The 22,397-nt window shown below is 36.7% G+C and overlaps 1 protein-coding gene across 1 annotated transcript in view; it reads left to right on the plus strand.

Annotated features, from left to right (window-relative positions):
* SMC5 (structural maintenance of chromosomes 5) overlaps nucleotides 1-22,397 on the plus strand; it is a 79,980-nt gene that overhangs the window by 17,539 nt on the left and 40,044 nt on the right. Inside the window, exons 2-8 of the mRNA XM_072611378.1 lie at nucleotides 4,717-4,858; nucleotides 8,948-9,000; nucleotides 11,307-11,469; nucleotides 14,672-14,806; nucleotides 18,823-18,963; nucleotides 20,338-20,499; nucleotides 22,061-22,132. Of these exons, the coding sequence (XP_072467479.1) occupies nucleotides 4,717-4,858; nucleotides 8,948-9,000; nucleotides 11,307-11,469; nucleotides 14,672-14,806; nucleotides 18,823-18,963; nucleotides 20,338-20,499; nucleotides 22,061-22,132 (868 nt within the window). The remainder of the gene's footprint in view (nucleotides 1-4,716; nucleotides 4,859-8,947; nucleotides 9,001-11,306; nucleotides 11,470-14,671; nucleotides 14,807-18,822; nucleotides 18,964-20,337; nucleotides 20,500-22,060; nucleotides 22,133-22,397) is intronic.

Raw genomic sequence — 22,397 nt, forward strand, 5'->3', positions numbered from 1 at the left:
CTCACTGTTCTCAGCGTTGTCCTCACAAAGTTAGGCACCTACTACATACTTGTTGATGGATTGATTGAGCAACCTGGGATAACTCTAAGCTTGTAAACAGACTTGACCACTAATAGCAAGGGCTTTAAGATAAGGTTTTCTAGGTCATTCTCACTTGATGTTGTTGATCAGGAAAACAGGTAGCAAAGTGGCACAGTGGATAGAGTGCGAGGCCTGGAGTCAGAAAGACCTGAGTTCAAATTTGGCCACAGACACCCATTAGCTGTGTGACCCCTAGACAAGGCACTTAACCTCTGCCTGCCTCAGTTTTCTCCCCCAGAAAACAGGGTAGCACCCATCTCCCAGGGCTATTGTGAGAATCAAATCAGGTAATATTTGCAAATTGCTTAGCCCAGTGGCTGGCACATTAATAAGTGCTTAATAAATTGTTCCCTTCTGTTCTTCTCTCTCCTTCTCTTTGGCCTGGCTCTTTTTCTGGAGGAAAATGACTATACTTATTCTCCCATCCTGAAGTTTCCCCATGCCCCAGCCCTACAATCCACACATAGAAAGTACCCTTTAGCTCCACAACCTCCCTCTGATTGAATGATGACTCCATGTTTAGAGCCTCCATTTAGACTGATTCTTTTACCAACGCCCCTCGATGAATACACCTTTGTGTCTCTTCTCTATTTCAGTTTCCTTTTTATCTGTTGTCTTCTCCCATTTGGATATAAACTGTTTGAAGGCAAGAACTATCTTTCTACTTGTATGTATATTCCCAGTACTTAGCTCATAGTAAGTCTTTTAAAAATGCTGGTTGACTACCCTTAGATACATTTTTTATTTACATTAGAAGGTATGGAGGGCTGTACAGCTACTCTGTATAGAAGGTTGACTGCTCTTCTGGTAGACACAAAGATAGACTTTATCTTTCTTTTTCTGTTTTACCCACTCTCTCTACTGGGAGTTGAGAAATTAGTACGGCCTAGTGTTAAGGTAGATCCAACTAAGCTCCAAAGAGATACATTTCCACCCTTCCTCCCTTCCCCCACTCCAGAAATTAGTGTGTCGTGCTTTTAGGATTATTGTTAAGAATTGCATTAAGAAATAATTTTTTATTTATAGCAGCACTTTTTGTAGTGGCCAAAAACTGGAAATCAAGGGGATGCCCATCAATTGGGGAATGGCTGAATAAATTATGGTATATGAATATAGTGGAATACTATTGCGCCATAAGAAATGATGAACAAGAAGACTTCAGAGAGGCCTGGAAGGACTTATATGATCTGATGCTGAGTGAAAGGAGCAGAAGCAGGAGAACTTTGTGCACAGCAACAACCACAGTGTGCGAGAGTTTTTTCTGGTAGACTTGGAACTTCGTAACAACGCAAGAACTTAAAAAAAAAAAATTTCCCAATGGTCTTCTAAGGCAAAATGCCTTCCACACTCAGAGAAAGAACTGTTGAATTCATTCCCAGAATGTAGCAGATCATTTGTGTGCATGTGTGTGTATTATGTTTTGATTTGTTATTTGATTTCTTCCATTTATTTTAGTTCGTCTACACAGCATGACTATAGTGAAAATGTATTCAAGAGGAAAGTATGTGTAGATCCTATAGAGAATTGTATGCCGTCTTGGAGAGGGAGGGGAGTAGTGGGGGGATAGGTAGGGGGGGGAAAATCTAAGTTTTATGGTAGTGATTGTAGAACATTAAAAATTAAAAAAAATAAAAAATAAATTAAAAAATTTGTTATGAAAAAATAATTTTTAATAGATTTTGATCTTTATACTAAGCTAGGAATTTCCCCTAGTAGTCTCTCTGCTTGATAGATCTCAAACTGTACTGCATTTGCTTGTTTCTTATTGCTCTAAGATTTTATCCCTTATAATCCGTGTGCCTGATAGTTCACATTAAATATTTCTTTATCATAGAATTTCATCTTAGCCTTCATCTTAATGCAATCCATACTTGAAAAAGAATATTTGCTACAACATACCCAACAAGTGATTAGCCATTATTTGCTTAACTACTTCCAGTGAGGGGAAGACCAACTACCTCCCAGAACAGTCCATTTCACTTTTGGATAGTTCTCATTGTTAGTAAGTTTCCCTTACATCAAGCCTAAGATTTTCTTTATGCAGGTTCCACACTTTACTCCTAGTTCTGCCCACTTGCTTGCTAGTAAAATTATATCTTTCTATGTGGAGTTAAGTCTCTAGACATTCTGCTGACTAGTGCCTAGGAAATCCCAAGAGTACTAGCCCCTGACAGATTTGGGGTACAAAACAAAACTTCCAACTATGCTTCTCTATTCTGTTATCTAGGTCACATAAGCATGTCTTATTAATACTATATAATGCTATTCTGTATCCCACTCCCTAGACTCTTACCTAATTTCTTTTGAAAAAAAAAATCCAAATTCTTTTTTGGATTCCAAGAGAAAAGTTCCAAAGAACTGTTAAGCTTTTTTGTCTTTGTACCTTTGTACAGACTATTGTTAGAGACACACAACACTAATAAGGTATCAAGGAAAATATTTTGCAGCTGAGTTCAGAGGAATTGAACACCTTTGGCCAAAAGTGGGCTCAAATCCCTCCCCCCCTTCCCCCGCCAGGAAGGAAGAGCACTGAATACAGAAGCGAAATGAGCTATCAACTGTTAGTTCAAGTCATATCCTCTTACCAGGAGACAGATTGATCCATTCTCCATTAGGTCACCATCTTCTCTGCATGCCTATTACATAACCATCTTTGGTGTGATCCCACCTCTCAAACAAGCTTTAACATAGGACCCATGATCAGAAAATGGAGGGATAATTTTATGTGGGGTGGTGCTTCTTATATGCATAAGGTTTATTAAGCAAGTACAGTGAAGAAAAGCTTTCTCCAGGTTATTCTAGGTCATTTTTCCTGACTGGCTCAGGCTGGTTTCAGGCCTGGACCTTCTTATCAAAAATTTTGTGACTTTCTGAAGGCCGTCATCTGTCTCCTGATTGGTTGAGTCTACCTGCAGCCTGCTGGCTTTCTTAATACTCAGTGACTTCATCAACTAATAACTTCTGTGGAAACTTAACTTTTTGCTGTCTATCACACTATTTCTTAGGCTTTTACCTCTTCTGTTGGAGCCTCATGGAATCTCTAGCTCAACTTTAAAACCATCTCCCATTTGAAGTTTTCCTGATTCTTCATTAGCTACTAGTGCCTCTCATTTCCTACCCTGCCTCCATTGCCTGTTTATACTTATATGTGTACATATTCAATAGAATATAATCTCCTTGAGGTGAGACTGGTTTGAGTTTTTTTATTCATCTTTGTATTCCCATTGATCAAAACGGTAGCTGACATAGTCACTTAATAAATGGTAATTGATTAATTGGTTTATTCCAATCATGGGACTCATCTCACCAAGTCTTATTGATAACTAAGCATTTAAATTAATTTCCCTCTATGTTATCTGACTTAGTGTATATAAAACACCACTACTAGTGGGTGAAAACACTACCTATTGGTGGATGAAAATACTACCTACTGGCACCCCTAAGGTCTCCACTTCCTGACTAAGACTTTGTGGTTTTTAACAATCATCATTTGTGTTTGTCCTACCTAATGGGTAGGAATCATGAGTGTGGAAGCATATTAAAAATTTTCTTTTTAGTTTTTCTAACAATATTAAGAAATAGTTCTCTAAGACTTTCCAAAATCCTTGTGGAATGTTGGGTGAGAGGTAAAGGACGTGTTTTTAGGGAAATGGATGAAGGTGATAAATAGTAATTAACTGAGGTTATATCATTGCCTTTCTCTTCTAACTGTGGTGATTGGTACTGGGAACAACCTTCTCTATTTACAGAGAATTAAGATATCAGTGGAAATGGAGGAATTTCCTTTGTTTAACTCCTGGACTGAGAGGAATGGGCCTGGAGAAATCCAACTGTGGCTTGATTTAATGCATTTTAGGGCATTATTGTGTTCGTCCTTCGTTGACGAAGAAGATCATGCCATCAGAGAAGTGACATGGCTTGCACTTGACTTTGTTTTGAGTGAGGGAAGGCTATGCAGGTCACCAGCCTCACTTCTCCTCCAGAACCATCTGAATCCAGTGACCTGATATTCCTCAGGATGATTGGAGATGACCCAGGATGCACTGGGAGACCTTGGACCTTTTAGGCCAAGGTCTTTGCAGGTATTCACTTAGGGTAAAGCAATGCCCATTCATTGAATAGGCCTGTTTAAGAACCCGGTGAGTAGATGCAGCTGGCTGAATGGTGACCCAGCTAGCTGGGTAACTCACCTCCTCCTCTCCTGTCTGCCTCCCCCTCACCTTCCTTCTTTTCTCCAAAGGAAGGTAAATTTGGACGGCCAAAAGATGCTTAGTTGACTTGGGTTTTACTGACTCCTTTCCTTTCCTATTCCGTCCTAAATCCTTAAACCTACTGCACTCAGAAACTGGGACTCCAATGGGCCTGTACCTAAGGGCTCCTCTGGACCCTCCTAGCTTTAGAGTGATTATCAATAGTAACTGTTGCTGTTTACTACCCAGCCTGATGTCTTTCTTTTTCTTGACCTCATTAAAGGGGCCATGCCCTCGATACTTCTTCAATAGCAATGAAGTCAAGTGCAAGTCATGTCATCATTTCTCTGATGGCCTGGTCTTCTTCAGCAATGAAGGACGAATACAATTAGGGCATTATCCCCTGGTTTATCTGTTTTGTAATTTTACCTACATTTTCTTTCAGAGCCTATGATACCTGTGAAGTAATCCCAGGACCCAACCTGAATATGATAGTTGGAGCTAATGGAACAGGGAAATCCGCTATAGTTTGTGCCATTTGTCTTGGATTGGCAGGTAAACCATCTTTTATAGGCCGAGGAGATAAGGTAAGTAAAATTCCTTATTCAGTGTCATTTGCTTGAACAGATTCTGAGTTGTTTGATGCCATGTCTGAATTCCTTGATTCCACAAGCCCATTTTTATTTGAGTACAGAGGTCAAGGAAGAAAAGAAGTTGGAGGAAAGGGAATGTGAGGCGAAATGTTTTGCTTACTTTTTTTAAAAAGAAAGTCAGGAGACCTTCCCACTGCTTTTTGGTAGACCTAATTTAAAAACTTTCATACTTCATTTTTCTAAATTAAATGATTTAGGAAAAACTTTAAAGTACTGAATGTTTTACATGTAGTTATAAAGGACTGATACTTCCAAAATTATAATAACAACATTATCAAAGCTATGTTACATTGTATTTGTTGAGGCTTAGCATCAGGTGAAGATTTATAAGATTTAAAAGCAATGTCTCTAATGTTTGTGTGTGATAGATGGATTATTAATACTTCATGCTGTAAATTTTCCTGTTTAGCCTCTAACTCTGTTCCTACAACAGTGTAGTCTCTCCCACAGGAAGCTTAAAAACTTATCATTTAGATATGAATGAATGAAAAAACATTGATTTAGCAATACTGTGTACCAAGAACTATGCTAAATTCTAGGGTTACAAATACAAAAACAAAATGCACATTGGGAAGTGGTGGCCAGGACGGGGAAAGGTACAGGATGGTGAGTGATGCCTTAGAGGGGTAGATTGACATATTCAATCCAACAGTAATGGCACAATTGATTCGCTCATAGTTTGTGGTTTCTGAACTAGAGGGAGGTGCAGGGAGTTGTCCAGGCTGTGAAGGACTTGACCTGGGAGGAGTGTGAAGGGAAGCATGGCTTTGACTTTCCTAAAGACACTTGTGGGAGCCCAGGGCATGGTCTGGGGTGAGTCCAAGGGAGTTGGGCAGAAGGTTATAGAGGGAAGGTGGAGTGCTTTTCAATATGGAATATCTGACTAGGCTGTCAAAATTCCCTAGCACTGATATAATTGCATAAAGGAGGCACTGCAACAGAATATAGCATTTCCACTGCACATGCTATTACACTGGATTCTTGTGTGCCCTTTGGGGCTGCAAACTGTAGTCCTCATATACACAGAGGTTTGCAAATATTCTATTTCTCTTTAAAATCACTTTTACTCTCAAATAATCCTTCTGGGGCTCCAAGCCTCTGATCATGGTATTTCATGCACCATGATTTTCATAACACATTTTGTTTGTTTTTTCTGACACATGGAGTGTTTGCACTGAATCTTAGCACTTACTCCTATCTACAACTTATATTTTATATCTCCTTATACACACATGAAAACTTGTGTCAGCAATTTATCTTAAGAAAAATAGATCCATAGGTAGGGTGCATAGGGGGCGGGGTCGAGTCTGAAAATGTATTTGTTCAAATAGCTGTCCTGGGTTACACCTGCTTGAGATTTGCAGATTTATTAAGAGGCATTGAGATGTATTCTTGATGCATGTGTCTGGAACTAATGGGAGAAACTAAGCCTAGAGTGCATGTAAAGTTGTTTATAGAAGAGTTAGTGCTGGGATTCAATGCAAAGTCAATGTATTTATAAAGAACATTACCTCCTAACTGCAAAATCTGTTGACATATTCTCTCCCCATTCTTTTTTTCAACCTTTCTTCAGCATTTAACATGATTTACCAACCTTCTCTGGATACTCTTTTTTTTCCCAACTGGGTTTTCATGACACTGTTGTCCCTTGGGTTTTTTTTCTGTCTGTTTGCTCAGTCTCCTTTGTGAATCATCATCCATATCACACCTACAAAGTGAATGTACACCAAGACTGTCCTGGGCCCCTCTTCTCTTTTCTTACTACATTTTCTCAAAGAGCTCATCAGATGCTGCCAAGTTTAATTATCTCTATGAAGTCGATTCTTAGATCTATATATCCTTGTCTCCTAAGCTCCAGTTTTACGTCATCAACTGCCCATTGGACATTTCCAACTTGATGTTTAATAAAACATCTCAGACTCAATATTGCCAAAACAGAACTCATGGTTTTTTCCCCAAATCCACCCTACCTTCTGAACATCCCTATTTTTGTAGAGAGCACCTCCATCCTTGGCAGGTACTTAGGTTCACAATCTCTGTTGTCATCCTTTATTCCTCACTCCTCATTCTCCCTCACTTCATATATCTAATTAGTTGTCAGGACTAATTGTTTTTATCTCCACAATATCTCTTGAATTCATTCCTCACACATGCATTTTCATCATCTCCTGCCTGGACTATTGTAGCAGTCTTCTAATTGCTCTCTCTGCCTCAAATCTCTCCTTTCCAACCTGTTCACACAGCTGCCAAAGTGAATTCTTAAAGCACAGGTCTTCATGTCATCCCTCTGCTTAATGCCAATGGTTCCCTGTTACCTATAGGAAAGATACAATTTCTTCTCTGTGGTATTTAAAGCCCTTTACAACCTGACCCCAACCTACATTTCTAACTTCATGCTTTATTCCCTTCTGGCGCTTTGCTGTCTAGTCAGACTAACCTTCTTGCTGCTTCTGATCCCACACTCTCATTTCCCATTCACCTGCTTTTGTTTTGACTGTGGCCTCCTCTGCATTCTCTTCTTACCTCTGTCACTTAAATCTATACCTTCCTTCAAGGTTCACCTAAATTGCCGTGTTCTCCATGAAGCCTTTCTTGATCCCCTCAGCTGTTAATGCCTTCCCTATTAAAGTTACATTTGTATTTATTTTGTAAATATGTACAAATGTACAAGTTATTCCAGAGAATAAGTTCCTTAAGAACAGAAATTGTTTCATTTTTGTTTCTATCCCTGTTCCTAGCACAATGATAAGCACTTAATAAATGTTTGTTGATTCTATAGAAGAATCATTTTTGTGAAGGAATTTCAAAAACATGGAGTCCTACTGGAATTATTCAAGCAACAAAAAAGGACATTTGAAAGAAACAGTTCTTTAATGTTACTGTGCTGACACACAGTTAAGTAACTAAAATGTATCTACTTGCCATAATGAGATATAAAACTAGCACTTGTTTATTTAAAGGATGAAGGGCTACATATTTATCAGTAGATAGCTAAACTGCTCAATGGTAGGCAATTATGATTTATATAGAGATAGCTTACAGACAATTAGTGGAGGGAGGGTTGCATAGTGATAGTTTATTATAGCTTTTTTTGGTCATAACATAGAACGTATGCTTTTCAGTAGCTTTTTCTCATGTGTTTTCCCTCTACAGTATACCTGGTGTGCGCATGCATGTGTGTGTGTGTACACACCTCATGTGCCTCTCTATTACAATTGCACCCAGCCTCTTGGACTTTTGCAATAGCCTGCTAACAAGGCAACCAGTGTCTACTCAGTTTTGCCCCAGTCAGTCAGTTTGTGCTATAGTTTGAGACTGAGAAACCTAGCATATAAAGCTCTACAATCAGGTGTCATTCTCCCTTTCTGGCTTTGTCCTCTAATAATCCTCTTCCTCTAGAGTCTCTAATCCCACCTCATTTGACCATTTAAAGGTTAGTTGCTTCCCCATCTCCTTACCTTTTCTTGTGCTGTTGTCTGCCTGAATTGCTTTCCCTACTCTTTCTGCCTGTTGAATTTTTACCTTGTTCATTAAAACCCCAATCAAATCCCATCTCCTTTAGGAAACTTTCCCTGCCTCTCTTATTCCCCTCTCCCTCAAGTCAATAATAATCTCCTCTTCCCCCTTAGTTCTCATTTAGCACCTGCTTGTACCTCTCTTAATCGTTTATTTTGTACAGTACTATTTATGTATATGTGATAGGTCCCTTTTCTAGACTGTAAGCACCACAGTGTTGTCCTATTTAAATTACTTCCAAACTATGTGTTTTGTGCACTCTACCATTATAATGAACTAAAGGTATCATTTGGGAAAAAGTAGTGGTAGTACCTAGAATTTTAGTATTATAATTTTACACAGTTAAGGGAGTGTGTATGTATGTGTTGTGTACAATAAAGGATCAAATATGGTTACCTGATAAACATAGATATTTAGTAATGCCTATACTGAATGTCTGCTATCTAGCAAGTTAAATAATTTTCCAAAAATGCACTCACTGATTTTGCTTTTTCTTGTGTTCTGTAGGTTGGCTTTTATGTGAAGCAAGGGTGTGCCAAAGGCTCAGTTGAAATTGAACTGTGAGTGTTGAAAATGCTCAAGCTAAACAATATTTAGCCTCTTTATTTTATATTCATTTAATATATATTACTCGGCTATGTATTGACCGTAGGAAGTGGTAATAATGAAATAATATCAGTTATATCTTGGCAATGTTATCTGAACTGTTTTATTCAAACAAGTGAATGTGCTGCTTAACTCTGCTTTTTGCTTATTCTTTTAAAAATGCAATTATTTTCTTTGAAAAATAATTTCCTTTGGGGGCATTGACATTCTCCATTGAAATTATTTTAAATATTTCTGGTTTTAAAATTGTTTTAGATAATGAATTGTAAAGTCAGGTGTAGAAGAATTTAACACCATGCAGTGTTGTATTATTGCAGTAATATAATAATATAATATAATATTATATGCGATACAGATTATTCAGTGGTCATAAATGTAAACTCAGAGCAAAGTGAAGCTATATGTTAATGAACATTTAGAGTCTAAATAAATTATTTCATTCTTGTGAGTAGTCATCTTTGGGCTTTGTAATGATGACCAGAGAGAGTATGTTAAGTGAAATGAAGTTAAGAAGGTTCTATTGGGGGGGAGGGGGGGCAGTGGCATTATAGAAGGAAATAGGAATGATACAAATACAAAGTAAAAAGGTCTTAATACAAACTGGCTTTTTCAGGTGGTTTAGATGGAAATTTACCCTCTGCTTTGTACATATGCAAGAACCTCAGAGGACTGTTAATGTTAGAAGTAGCTATAGTAGTAGAGAAATTATGTAAAAAAGAATAGGAGAGGAGAGAATAATAACAAATCACAGAATATTAGACTTGGAAGAGACTTTAAAGATCTAGTCTAATTCTTCATTTTATAGATGAGGATACTGAGATTGAGAAATTAAGTAAATTTTGTGTTCAAAAATTGCACTGTAGTATCAGACCCAGACACTCAAGTCTTCTGATCCCAGGTCCATCATTCTTTACACAATACCATACTTCTTCCTAGCTTATAGTTTTAGAGCAAAAGAAAATTATTTCCTTTGAAAATTTTTAAGTGTGCAAGAAGAGAAAGTAAAAATGAGGAATTGAACTTGAAAAATTTATAGCTAAATTGATTAAGTTTCACTCAACAGAATTGAAACCATTACTTGGAGTAGCTTCAGTAGTCTTAGGAGAAAGATAAATAAATCTTAGCTCTGTTTTCTGTACTATTAAAATAGAAGAAATGGTGCCAATAATTAAGAAATCATTTAGATTTGGATTTGCATGATTTAATTTGTATTGAACTTGATTGCATCTTATCTGTACTTTAAAGGCTGAATGTTCAGCTTTCCGCCATCCAGCCTCCATATTCTTTTTCTTATTTGTTCTCCACTCCAACCTCAGAATGGAATGACTTCCCCATTTCTCAGACTGATTCAGAAGACCACTTGGTGGGGGATTAGGTCATTGGGTAAAGCTTATCACATTTGATAATTCACACCTTTCCTAGGACAGGGTTTTAAACAGTTTGTCTTGTAAGTATTTTTTTGTGTGTAATTTTAGAATGAGGAAACTTATTCTTCCTTCAACCTTTCCTTATTTCTATGGACAATTCCATAGTTCTTCTTCGCAGTCACTCACAGTTCAAAAATTTTAGGTCATCTTTGATATTTCTCCTTCCCTTATACACCATATCCAGTCATTTGACAAGTTTTGCCAAGTAAATGTTTGTGGGTTCAATAAGTAAATGCCACTGTAGGTAGTTTTGCTTTGAGTGTTTATGGTATTTCACCCTTTAAATAATTTAAACTGAAAAATAAGTATCTAACATTTATAAACAGGGACTCTTCCTGACTCTTTGTGACCCCAAGTGAGGTTTTCTTGGCAAAGATACTGGAGTGGTTTGCCATTTCCTTTTCCAGCTCATTTTATGGATGATTAAAGATTACTCATTTTACAGAAACTGAGACAAACAGGGTTAAGTGACTTGACAGGGTCACACAGCTAGTAAGTGTCTGAGGCCAGACTTGAGGAAGATGAGTTAGGGAGGTGAATCTTCCTGACTCTAGACCTGGTACCCTATCCCCTGTGCCACCTAGCTGCCCCTAGTTACTACTTGGGCTATATCATCTTTAAAGTTCCTTCTACTTTTAAGACTTTGTGGATGAAGTACCAGGAGAAGATAAACCCTATAGGATTTCAAATGGAACAAAGATTGAAGCATATTAGTTTTTTTTGTTTATGGTCCTTAAAACTGTGACAAATTAATTTTGATGCCAGTGAATTTAGGCAAGTTTCAAACTATATGTTGTGAAAATAAAATATTTTAAAATATGTTTGTTAACCAGGTTCAAGACTTCTGGAAATGTCATAATTACTCGAGAGATTGATGGGTTTAAAAATCAATCATCTTGGTTCATTGATAAAAAATCTACAACTCAGAAAGCAGTAGAAGAACAGGTAGCAGCCTTGAATATTCAAGTAGGCAATCTTTGCCAGTTTCTTCCTCAGGTATGAAGAAGTTGTAAAGACTAGAAAATTTTTGTTTGCATGATTTAAAGAGCTTTTGGTTCCTGAAGGGGAAAATAATTGAAATGTTTTGGGATATGTTTTGTAGAGATTGTAAATTTAGTGATAATTGGGTAAGTTATATTCTTCATGAACAGTAAACTGGTATTTGTAAGAAGCAATACTTAACAACTTATAGCATAATCTTAGCTTTCCAATTTCAATGATTAAATCTGAATTAGTTAAGATTCTATTACATTAATACTTCTTTCAGTGGATCTGTAATCTCTTCAGTGTGGTTTCTCCTTCTAAAGATTGTAACCTGCCCAAGCTTTCCCCATCCTATGTAGCTTTTAATTATGTCCTCGTGTAAATCTTCCCCCAGGGTTCTACAGCGTTCTAGGATTTTTTCCTCTAGATCTCTTGAGTTTGTATAGAGGCCAATGGAACATACAGACTGCCCATTGGTTATCTCTCATTTTTGCTACATGAATGGGCCTTCTCTTTCAGATAATACATCTTACTATTCTTTATTGCATTTCTTCTAGGCTATTATTCATTGATGATATGCTGCAGTCTGTTTGTGTTTGCTATTTATGTACCTGTCCGTTGCCTTTCGGGTGGCCATAACATTTAATTAACAATTAATTATTATTAATTATATTACATATCATTTTATATTCTATATCATATAAATATATTATAATTAATTAATACTGTTCTAGTATTTACAGCTATATAGTATTATTGGAAGAATATGTTAAAAAGATAGCTCTTGTTTCAGTGGAAGTTTTGGGACATTGAATACATTGTGCATTTTCCCAGCTAGAAACCAACTTACTCTTTTTTTTTCCTTCAATGTTGGGCAGTTTATTGTCATTCAGAGTGTCTGTCCAGAATGTTGTACTGATAGGTCAGCTTTATAGGCTGACTCTTCATCTGCATATACAATAGACATTCCTTATCCACTTGGTTTTTCTTGTTAATAATTAAGCTGAACTCTTTTGAGTGATTATAAATATCATTTAGGAGATTGTACAGTGTTCTAGGGCCTGATGCAATCCACATAGTAATATTGGCAAATAACCAGGAGACCTCACCATCTGTATGGTATCCTCCTTGTCTGTTGGGTATCCTGGTTCTATTCCAGATAACCTTCATAATGCTGGCATATTTGGCAAACATACATCTCTTTTTTTTTTTTAATCTCAAAAATCAGAGGATTATTAAATAATTTTCTTTGTTATATCTTTCAATGAGCCTTGCATTATTTTAATATATACACAACAAAAACCTTGTTGGAAAACATTTTACTCTGCCAGATCAAATGTTTATTTAGTCAGTGAGTACAGTGGAATGTTACATTCTCTGTATCAGTGGATATCAGAGAGTATGTTATAAGTTTCACTAGGTATGCCACAAAATGCTTCTCTCTGCCCCAAGACTTCCATAGTTTCCTCCCTATTCCCCCACTGCGGTTAGCTGCCTTTTTTTCCTAGCTTGGTATTGGGAATTTCACAATAGCAATTTAATCCACAGAGGCCCAAAGCTGCCTCCTCTGTTGTGAGTCTTTGTAAGTAAAGAAGGGAATTATTGGATGGGGATCGGGAAGGGGCAGGAGAGTCAGAGGAGTCTCAGAGCCTGGTAATAGATCTGAAAATCCAACTGCCTGTGAACTCTTTTTTGTTGCCAACCTAAATGTACCTTTATTGTGATTCCTCTGGATAGACTACTGAACTATGAGGACAAAAAAACTTTCTGAGCCCCTCTTCTGTATATTTCAGCAAGTTGGATAATCTTGGCAAAGAATCTCTTTTTCCCTCTTCATCTCCTTTATTAAGAGTACCCTGCACATAAATAGATAGTTCTCAGGAAGGTATTATAAAAATGGGAAAGTAGGCATTTAAGTTAGTAGTTAATGTTTTCATGTTCACATTTTTTGACAATAATAGGATCTGTGATTCTTTTTTCTCCCAAGTATATGGGGGATATTGCATGTTATTTATCCTTTTCCAGATACATACATTTAACATCCTCAAAAATGTAACACCTGCAGTGGAGACCTCTCCACTGAGGAGGTCCAGCTGATCCAACTGCTGTTCTGTTCTCTATTTTTGTTTTTCACTAGTGCCATTTCTACTTCTTCTATAAGCCTATCAAAGACTATTTTATTAGAGTCACCAAACATGAGTCCTCCATTGTGAGTGATGGGGAAAAAGAATTTATTACAGAAACCTTGTCAGACATGTAACATTTTTCATCTTTTTTACCTATTCTTCAACTTTCATGCTTAAATGTTCTCACTATGATGTGGTATAGTTAGATTTCTCACCAAATTTGCTATAAATTGTTTTTCTATCCATTCTTGCAGTTTATGAGATAATACTGCCTAAAATCTTCAATCTCTCTACATAACATTATACAGTATTCTAAACCAGTGTTGCTTTTGGCTGGTATATCCCATATGCTTGGCAAGTAGATCAAGCTTTTTCTGGCTGAGTCAATCTCTAGATACTTGGTTTTCCTCATTGTGGCTATTAGTTTACATCAATGAAATTTCTTTAGAAAATGGTGAGAGTCTCTCTTGGTGTCTGTTGCTGTTGTCTTAGTGTCAGTAGCTTTTTGAAATAGGTCAGTTGCTTGCTATGCTGTTTCATTTTTATTCTTGTAATTTGTTATTGACTTCATCTCTTAGTTCTGCTTCATATTAGTGCTATTTTCGTTTTTAGATAAATATCAAATTTTGGGAATTTTTTTCTATAAAGATCTCAGAAAACATAAGAATAACATTCACAGTATTTTATCGTGGTCAGAGTTATTATTTTTTGTCTAGAGTCAAAAGTTTCTTACCTTTTTTTTGTATCATGAACTCCTTTGGCAGTCTACTTAAACCTGTGAACCCTGTCTTATAATAAATGATATTTTTAAGTGTATGAAATAAAATAAGCAAGATTATGAAGAAAATCAATTGTGTTAAAATACAACTGTCAAGATTTTTTTAAGAAAAAGAAGTTCGTGGATCACAGGTTAAGTCTAGACAATTGTTCTTTGATTGATTGTAACTGACAAAAGGCCTGTAGCATTTCTTTACCAATACTTAAAATAGCTCTTTGCTGTTCTTAGAAAACATCAGTAAATTACAAATGACTCATGTCTTACGTAATGTCATTTTTATAACTAATTACTGATGCTTCTGATACTCTAGGATAAAGTTGGGGAATTTGCAAAACTCAGCAGAATTGAACTTCTTGAAGCTACTGAGAAGTCAGTTGGTCCTCCAGAAATGCACAAGTTTCACTGTGAACTCAAAAACTTCAGAGAGAAAGAAAAACACCTCCAGGTATTTCATGGTATATTGAACCAAATTAAAAGGATCCTTCTTAGACTGGAGTTGTCGTCTGTGTTACTGATATAAAAGTTAACTTTTAGACTGTCATTACCTTATCTTTAATTTGTTTATATTGGACTTTTACAGTCGTGCTTAAAGATGATGTTTAAATATTTAAATAATTAAATTAAGTAAAAGTTTTATGGTGGCATTTTTTTTTAAATCCAGTAGTAATGGAGTTTGAGTGAAAATATGAACAACAAATTATTCTCTCTTAACTTCTCAAAATAATGAAATATCTGTACTTTACCCCAGGTTTTTCTTATGTTTAAAAACTTCACCGTGTTACTCTTCAGTTCAATTCAGTAAACATTTAAGTGCCTGTTTTTTGCCAGGCATTATATTTAGCACTGGGGATATCAAAAGGGGCAGAAGACAGTCTCTGCTGTCAAGGAGCTTACATTTTTCCTCTATTTCCCCTCCCTTTCAGAGTGAAGTTGCTAGAAAAAATAGACATTCCTTTTTTTACTTCCTTTCTCGACCCCCTACAATCTGGCTTCTGACCATTTGACTGAAATTACTCTCCAGAGTTAGCAAAGAATGCTTTAATTGCTAAATTCAGTTGTCTTTTCTTAATCCTCACCTCTCTTTACCTCTCTTTGGCATTTGGAAATGTTGACTCCTTCCTTCTGAATATCCTTTCTTTCACCTTAGCCGTTCCTTCTCCTTGTTCCGCTGTCTGTCTGACCACTCTCACTGGATCATCATCCACAACCATGGGTCTTTCTCAAGGATCCGTCCTTTGTTCTCTCTTTGCCCTCTCTTTTGATGGCTTCATCATTTTGTCTTATCAGGCCCTGAAGTTCATGTATCATGTCCATCCTGATGACTGAAGTCCCAACCCCTCACCCCCTTAGCTGCCATCTGTCATCACAAGTTGTATCCCTTTTCAGGCGTCGCTGTGTCAACTGAAGGTACTTCCACTATGTTCTAGCTACTCCGGTTTCCTTAAAGTCATCCTCTACTCATCCCTTCCACTTACGTACCCATCAGTTCTACCTCTACCACATGTCTCTCCTACATCCCTTTCTTCTCATTTATGTGGCCACTCCCCAGTTTAAACTGTCATCACTTCTCACCTAGACTTTAGCAATAGACTCCTGATTGGAGTCTTCCCCTCTCTCCCTTCCTCAGTTCATTCTCCACATACCTCTGCCATGGGTACAAGCCCTCTCATCTCCCCAGGACCATCCTTCAAGATACCTCAGCATCATTCATCATCCTAGTCCTTTGCTTCAGTCACAGGAAAAGAGGTAACCCTTCTCCTTGCCAAGACTAGCTCCTTCTGTTTATGACTTTGATCCCCTTCTGTCTCATTCCAAAATAGGCTTCTTTACTCATGTTCCCACCTCTTAATCTCCTTTGTAGGTTTATCACTCATGTCTTAGACCTTTGTTTTGATCTATACTAGGGCTCTGTCCTGTTCTCTCTATATACTTTCTCTTTATACTTTCTCTCTTGGTGACATGTTCTCTTTCTATACTTTCTCTCTTGGGGACCTCATCAGCTCCCATAGGTTCAATTGTAATTTCTATGCTGGTAATTCTCAGATTTATGTATCTAGCCCTAATCACCCAAATTCTAGTCCTCCAATTACATGTTGGGTAGGCATCTCAAACTCACCATAGACAAAACAATTCATCATCTTTCCCCCTAAACTGACCTTCCTCATTTTAATTTACCACTTTATCTCAGAAGCACTCCTATTCTGTCACTTGTCCACCTTCACTTCAACTTTTCTCACGCACAACACCTACTCTGTCCCTATATGTAATCATTTGCTGAATCTTGCCAATTCTGCCTCTTTAGTATTCCTAATATCTATCTCCTTTTCCTGTCCCATCGCAGTCATACTAGTCTAGGCCTTCATCATCTCCTACTTCAACTGTTACCATCACTTCCTAATTGATCTCTCTGTTTCTCCTTCTTCTGCACAGCCATATGTTTAAATCCATCTTTCCTGTGTGCAGATCTGACCATATCACTCTCCTGCTTCAGAGGCTTCAGTAGCTTCCCATTATCTTTAGGTTTTAAGTACGAACTCCTTTTGATATTTAAAGTCCTTCCCAGTCTGCCTCCAGACTAGTTTTCCAGGATGTTTACATATTACTTCTCTGCACATACACACATGTTTAATTCTCTAGCCAATCTGGCCTACCCACTTTTCAGTATATGCAAGAATCCCTTTCCTGCCTCCATGCATTTGATAGTCCACAGGTTATTCTCCATCCTGGGAAATTTCTCTCTCTTCAGCTTAGTCTCTTGGAACTTTTCTTTCAAAGCTTAATTCAAGGACTACTTTCTTCAAAACACCTTTTCTGATTCCCCCAGTTGTTCCCATCTCACCTTGTGTTTCCTTATTTGTGAGTACTTTGTGTCCCCCTAGTGGACTTTAAGCTCCTTGAGGGCATAAGCTTTTCTCACTTTTCTATTTGTAGCCCCAGCATCTGGCATATAGTAGGCATTTAGTAGATTCTTATTAATAGATTGGTTACTAAAATAAAGTACAGATCTTACCATGTTACTTCCCTACTCCAGACTCTTAAGTGGTTCTCTATTGCCTCTTGAATAAAGCCGTTTTCTCAGCTTGGCAATTAAAGTCCTTCACAATACATTCTCAGCCTGCCTTGCATCCATTACTCCTCTTCACAGTCTACCTTTGAACCAGACTGTGCTCTTGCTTTTCTCCTTTCATCCCTGCATTCTTTTCCATACCTGTCATGTTCTCCTTCCTCTTTCATAGCTTCCTTCAAGGCTGAGGCCACTTTCTTGGAGAAGTCTTTGTTCATTTTCCAGTTGTTTGTCTCTTCTTGTAATTATCTTTCATTTACTTTTCTTGGTAAGAGTGTTTCTTAGATAGAGACCAAAAAATGTTTTTTGGAAACAAAAAATGTTTCCATATGAGGAAACTGAGACTTGGAGAGGTTAAGGGAATTCCACTAGGTCACACAAGTAATATAAGTAGCTAAGTTGAGATTTGAATCCAGGGTCCTCTGACTCTAAATCCGATGCTATTTCCACTGAACTATGCTGACTCTCATCAATCTACTTGATGGTAATGGGTCAATCAGCATACATTTATTAAGCTCTTATTATGTTCCAGGGACTATGCTCAGCTGTGGGTACACCTCCTCCCGAAATTATCTAGTACTATGACTTTTAAGTCTCAGCTTTAATGATAGAAAGAGTGGTATAATCCTGTTATGATGAATACCATTCACAGAAGAATTCTAAAACAGGATTCAGTCCATTTCTTAGTAGATAGTTGGTAGTAAAGTGTGAAAAACTGATGACAGTGTGTTTTCTGAGTGGTGCATAATATTGGGGGGGAGTATATTTTCCTTCAGAAGTTGAAGAGAATAATAAGCTAAAAGAGCTCTTAGATATTAATGAGTCTGATACTGTATTTTAATATGTGATAACTGGAACCTCAATGAGTTAAATTACATGGTCAGAGTCATACAGCTAGTAAGTTCCAGATCCAGAATTTGATACTTGGACCTTTTGACTCCAAATCCAGTATTCCTTCCCCATATCAGTCATTTCCACCTGAAAACATTCTCATCTGAAAATCTTACATTAGCTTTCAACTACAAAACAAAAACAAAACCAGCACGTAACTCATAGTGATTTAGTAGCTTTGAAAAGCAAGTGGGTCGAGAGTCACTTGTTTATGACTCTTTGATTTTGTGTTTAGAAGAAATTCACAATGTTGAAATTGTACTTTAACCATAGAGGTTGAGCAAATTTTTTTTAATTAAATTGAGTTTCATTTCTAGAATCTGAAGACTGAGAATACTAATAATAACAATAAAATTCCTTATTTAAATTTTATTACTGTAATGTAACTTAAAGGTCCTATGGAACTCACCATAGTGGAATTTTTACATGTATTAGATGTTTTTATTTTAACAGATTTTTACCTACAAGTATTTTTAGTCTGCTTTGTGTAATATATACCTGTTTAGATCGCATGCAAAGAGAAAAGTGACTACCTGGAAAAATTGAAACAGACTAATGAAAGACATAAGCAGGATGTGGAGAGATATTATGAGTGCAAACGTCATTTGGATTTAATTGAGATGCTTGAAGCAAAAAGACCATGGGTGGTAAGTCTTAATTTGGGGAGATAATTTCCTCTTCAAGTGAAAAAGATGGGCAGTTTAAGTGGATAAGCAGAAATAAAGAATGCGCTCTTGTTCTACATTCATTTTGCAATCTTTTGCCTCATTTATTACATATGCTACAGTATATTTTCGTGTTCCATTTTGTGAAATTGTTATTTGTTCACTTGTTATTAATTACTGTTTTATTACAGATAGTTAATCTTGTTTAATCTGTATCTGAGAATTGTCTGTAGACTTCAACTAAAAATTTCCCTCATTTGATAGTCATATATGCACACTATAAATTGTATCTCCTGCTAGAAAGGTAAGCTCCTTGGGGGCAGAAGGATGGATATATTTCTTTTCGTCCTTGTAACCTTAGACTGTACATGCCTTTGCATATACTAGATGCTTAATGAATACTCACTGAACTGGGAATAGATTTCATCAGTTTTTTTTTAATCTTACTCATCTAGGGTTTCTAATCAAGTTTTACTCTGCTTCTTCATTTTGGTGTGGATTAGGTCAAGTCAGAAAGACTGCTAGGCTGGCAATGAATGTAGTCTAGGAATATTAGCCTACCTAGCCAAGGGTAGAAGAACTCACCACCAGAAGGCTGACCATCCAGTAAAAATACTTTTGATCGTGGCAGTTCTTAAAACTAGGAGTGTTTGATTTGCATTTGTGTCTAAAAATCTGTGTTTTTTGTGTGTTCAGAAAGAGAGAGAGAAAAATAGAGTGTATGTGTGTGTGCACGCATGTGTGAGCATGTTTGTGAGAATTTAGTCTCTTGAGATGATGATCAGGTCATTGAGATATCACTTGGAAGACACAGTAAGTATAAATTTACCTTCTGATTCCCCTAAAATATTTTTGCCAGAATCTCATTCTTTGTGACTGTGATGCTGCTTCTAATTGCTCCTTAAAGTATTTGCTTTGACCTTTAGCACTCTTAAATTATTTAATCCTTGTGAATTAACATCTCTTAAGATAACCTTCAGTAAGAATACTATGGGTTTTCACTTTTAGGTTTTGGGCTATAATTTCAGTTCCTTGCTCTTGACTTCATTAATGTATCTAATCACTGTCACTGAGGATGCATTATGAAATTTCATTTTCTTTACCGTTTTTCTACTTAAGCAGAATAGGAATGATTGTTTTTGGATACCAGGAAGACCTCTGGACAAATTCTGTTTGTCCCCTTTTTTCTCTTTCCTTGTCTTTTTCTCAAATATTTCTTTATTTTTCTGCCTAATTTATATCTTTTTATCTTTCCATCTCCTATTTTTCTTCCTACTCTCACTCTTCAGTCCATGTACTATTTGTGTACCAGTCTAGAAGAGCAGATTAAATTCTATCATCTCACTTTTTCCCAAGGAATATGAACATGTTCGCCAACAGTATGAAGAAGTAAAACAGAATCGTGATCAGATGAAAGAAGAGCTCAGAAAACTCAAAGAGACACAGGGCCCTCTAACACAAAGAATTCAAGAGTATGAAAGGCAGCGCCGACTATTGGATAATCAGGTCAAAGCGAAGGTACTGTATCTGCGTTGAATTTCAGTTTGTTTATCATATAGAAAAGCTGAGCAAAAATGTGTGACGTAGAGCCTAAGTCGGTGCTACCAAATCTGCCCTTGTAGGAACTAAGGAATTGGGAAGAGATTCTGCCTGGAGAGCATTCTCTCTGCCAAAACTTTCTAATAGGAATAACATCCATATAAGCTCTTTAAAGTTTGCGGAGTACTATACATATAATCTTAAAGGCATCAAACTTTGGCTTTAAAAGGGACATTTTAAGGATTAACAGTCTAACAGATGAGACTTAGAACATTTAAGAAAACAAAATTAGACTTTGGCTCTTTGGATTCCTAATCAATTCTGCTCTTTATCCATTATACTGTTGAAATAACTGCAGACATGAATCACTATAAACTAACTCAATGTCACAGGTATGATCTCTGTGCTGAATGTTAGGCTTTACACGAAAAAACTGCTCAACACATTGCAATCTTGATCCCAGCCAGCCCTCTCAGACTTGTTTGGACCAAAATGTAGATGTCTCAGCACAACGATATTCCACATAATTGTTCGAAAAACCTTGCAAATGCAAATTCCTCTTGATGAGTTCCTCATGTTGAACATTTGAAACCTGGTATATTATTATTATAGTATTATATATATTTATAGTATTATAGTTACTATTTGGATTTCAAATAGCATTTCTTTTGAAATACTTTATATTCATATGCATATGTGATCTCATCAGTCTGCTAGATAGATGTTCCCTCCTACATTAATCCATCCTTTGGGAGTCTTCCTATAAACTTGCTATAGGGGATCCACCTAATGGCATTCCTTACTTTCACTTGATAAGAGGATATTGGCAGGACCATTTGGGCTATCTACCTGCTGTCTGTCACCTGCTATTGCCACAGCACCAGCCTATCTACTTTTCCTATTTTCCTAATGAATTTTTCTCCTATTTGAATTTCTTCCTTAGGTATATGTTGCAGCCAGCTCATACCCATCATGTGCCTCTTAACTGCTGTGTAAGCCTAACCTTTGTTTTGGGAAAAAGTTTCATTTTTTTCTGGAAAAAGTTTCAGTTTCCTAAAGAAAATCCAGTCTGTTCCCTCCTTATTAATTCTGTTATGAAAATTATATTGTGATATAGTTGGTCATTTCTATTCCAGTCTTTTAAAAAGCAGTTTCATTTTACTTTTTAAAAGCATTTTTGCTAATAATGAGTGGTAGGTAACTGCTAAAAAAAATCTGAAATATTAGGCATTAGTGTGCCAGAAATTGTGCCCTTCAGAGGGTAGAATGCTAAAGAACAGGTAGTCAAGTGAAGAAAACTTTGTTTTTGGTTTAAAAAAAAAAAAAAAGACAGTCATAGGCATGCAGTAGAAAATTAATGCTTGGGCATTTGTTTATAAACATGATGAGTTGAACTTATGGTGTCATGGGAAGGATCCTGCTGTACTACTGTGTACGGTTTGCCTGGCTTCCTTGCCTCCTTGAAATTTGGAAAATTGGGGACAGATAAATGACACACTCACTTAAATTTTAACTTGCATGTATTTTTATTTCCTTACAGAATAATGATATTAGAAATACCGCTTGTAAATGCAAAGAAAAGCAAGATGCATTAGAAAAAAGTGATAAACAAGTAAGACCGCATAATGAGATATTAACCACATGAATTAGTGATGCATGTTCTGATCTTGCCCTCGAGCACTGGTTCTTAATGTGGGGCTCGTAAACTTATTTTTGCAAATATTTTTATAACTATACTAAAGTATAATTGATTTGCTTTGTAATCCTATTTTTTTTGTTTATTTGCATTTAAAAAACATCATTCTGAGAAAAGGTCCATAGGCTTCACCATACTGCGAAAGGGATCCATGATTTAAAAAAGATTAAGAACACCTGTC

This window comes from Notamacropus eugenii, chromosome 1 (genome assembly GCF_028372415.1).
Source record: "Notamacropus eugenii isolate mMacEug1 chromosome 1, mMacEug1.pri_v2, whole genome shotgun sequence".
Taxonomy (NCBI): Eukaryota; Metazoa; Chordata; class Mammalia; order Diprotodontia; family Macropodidae; genus Notamacropus; species Notamacropus eugenii.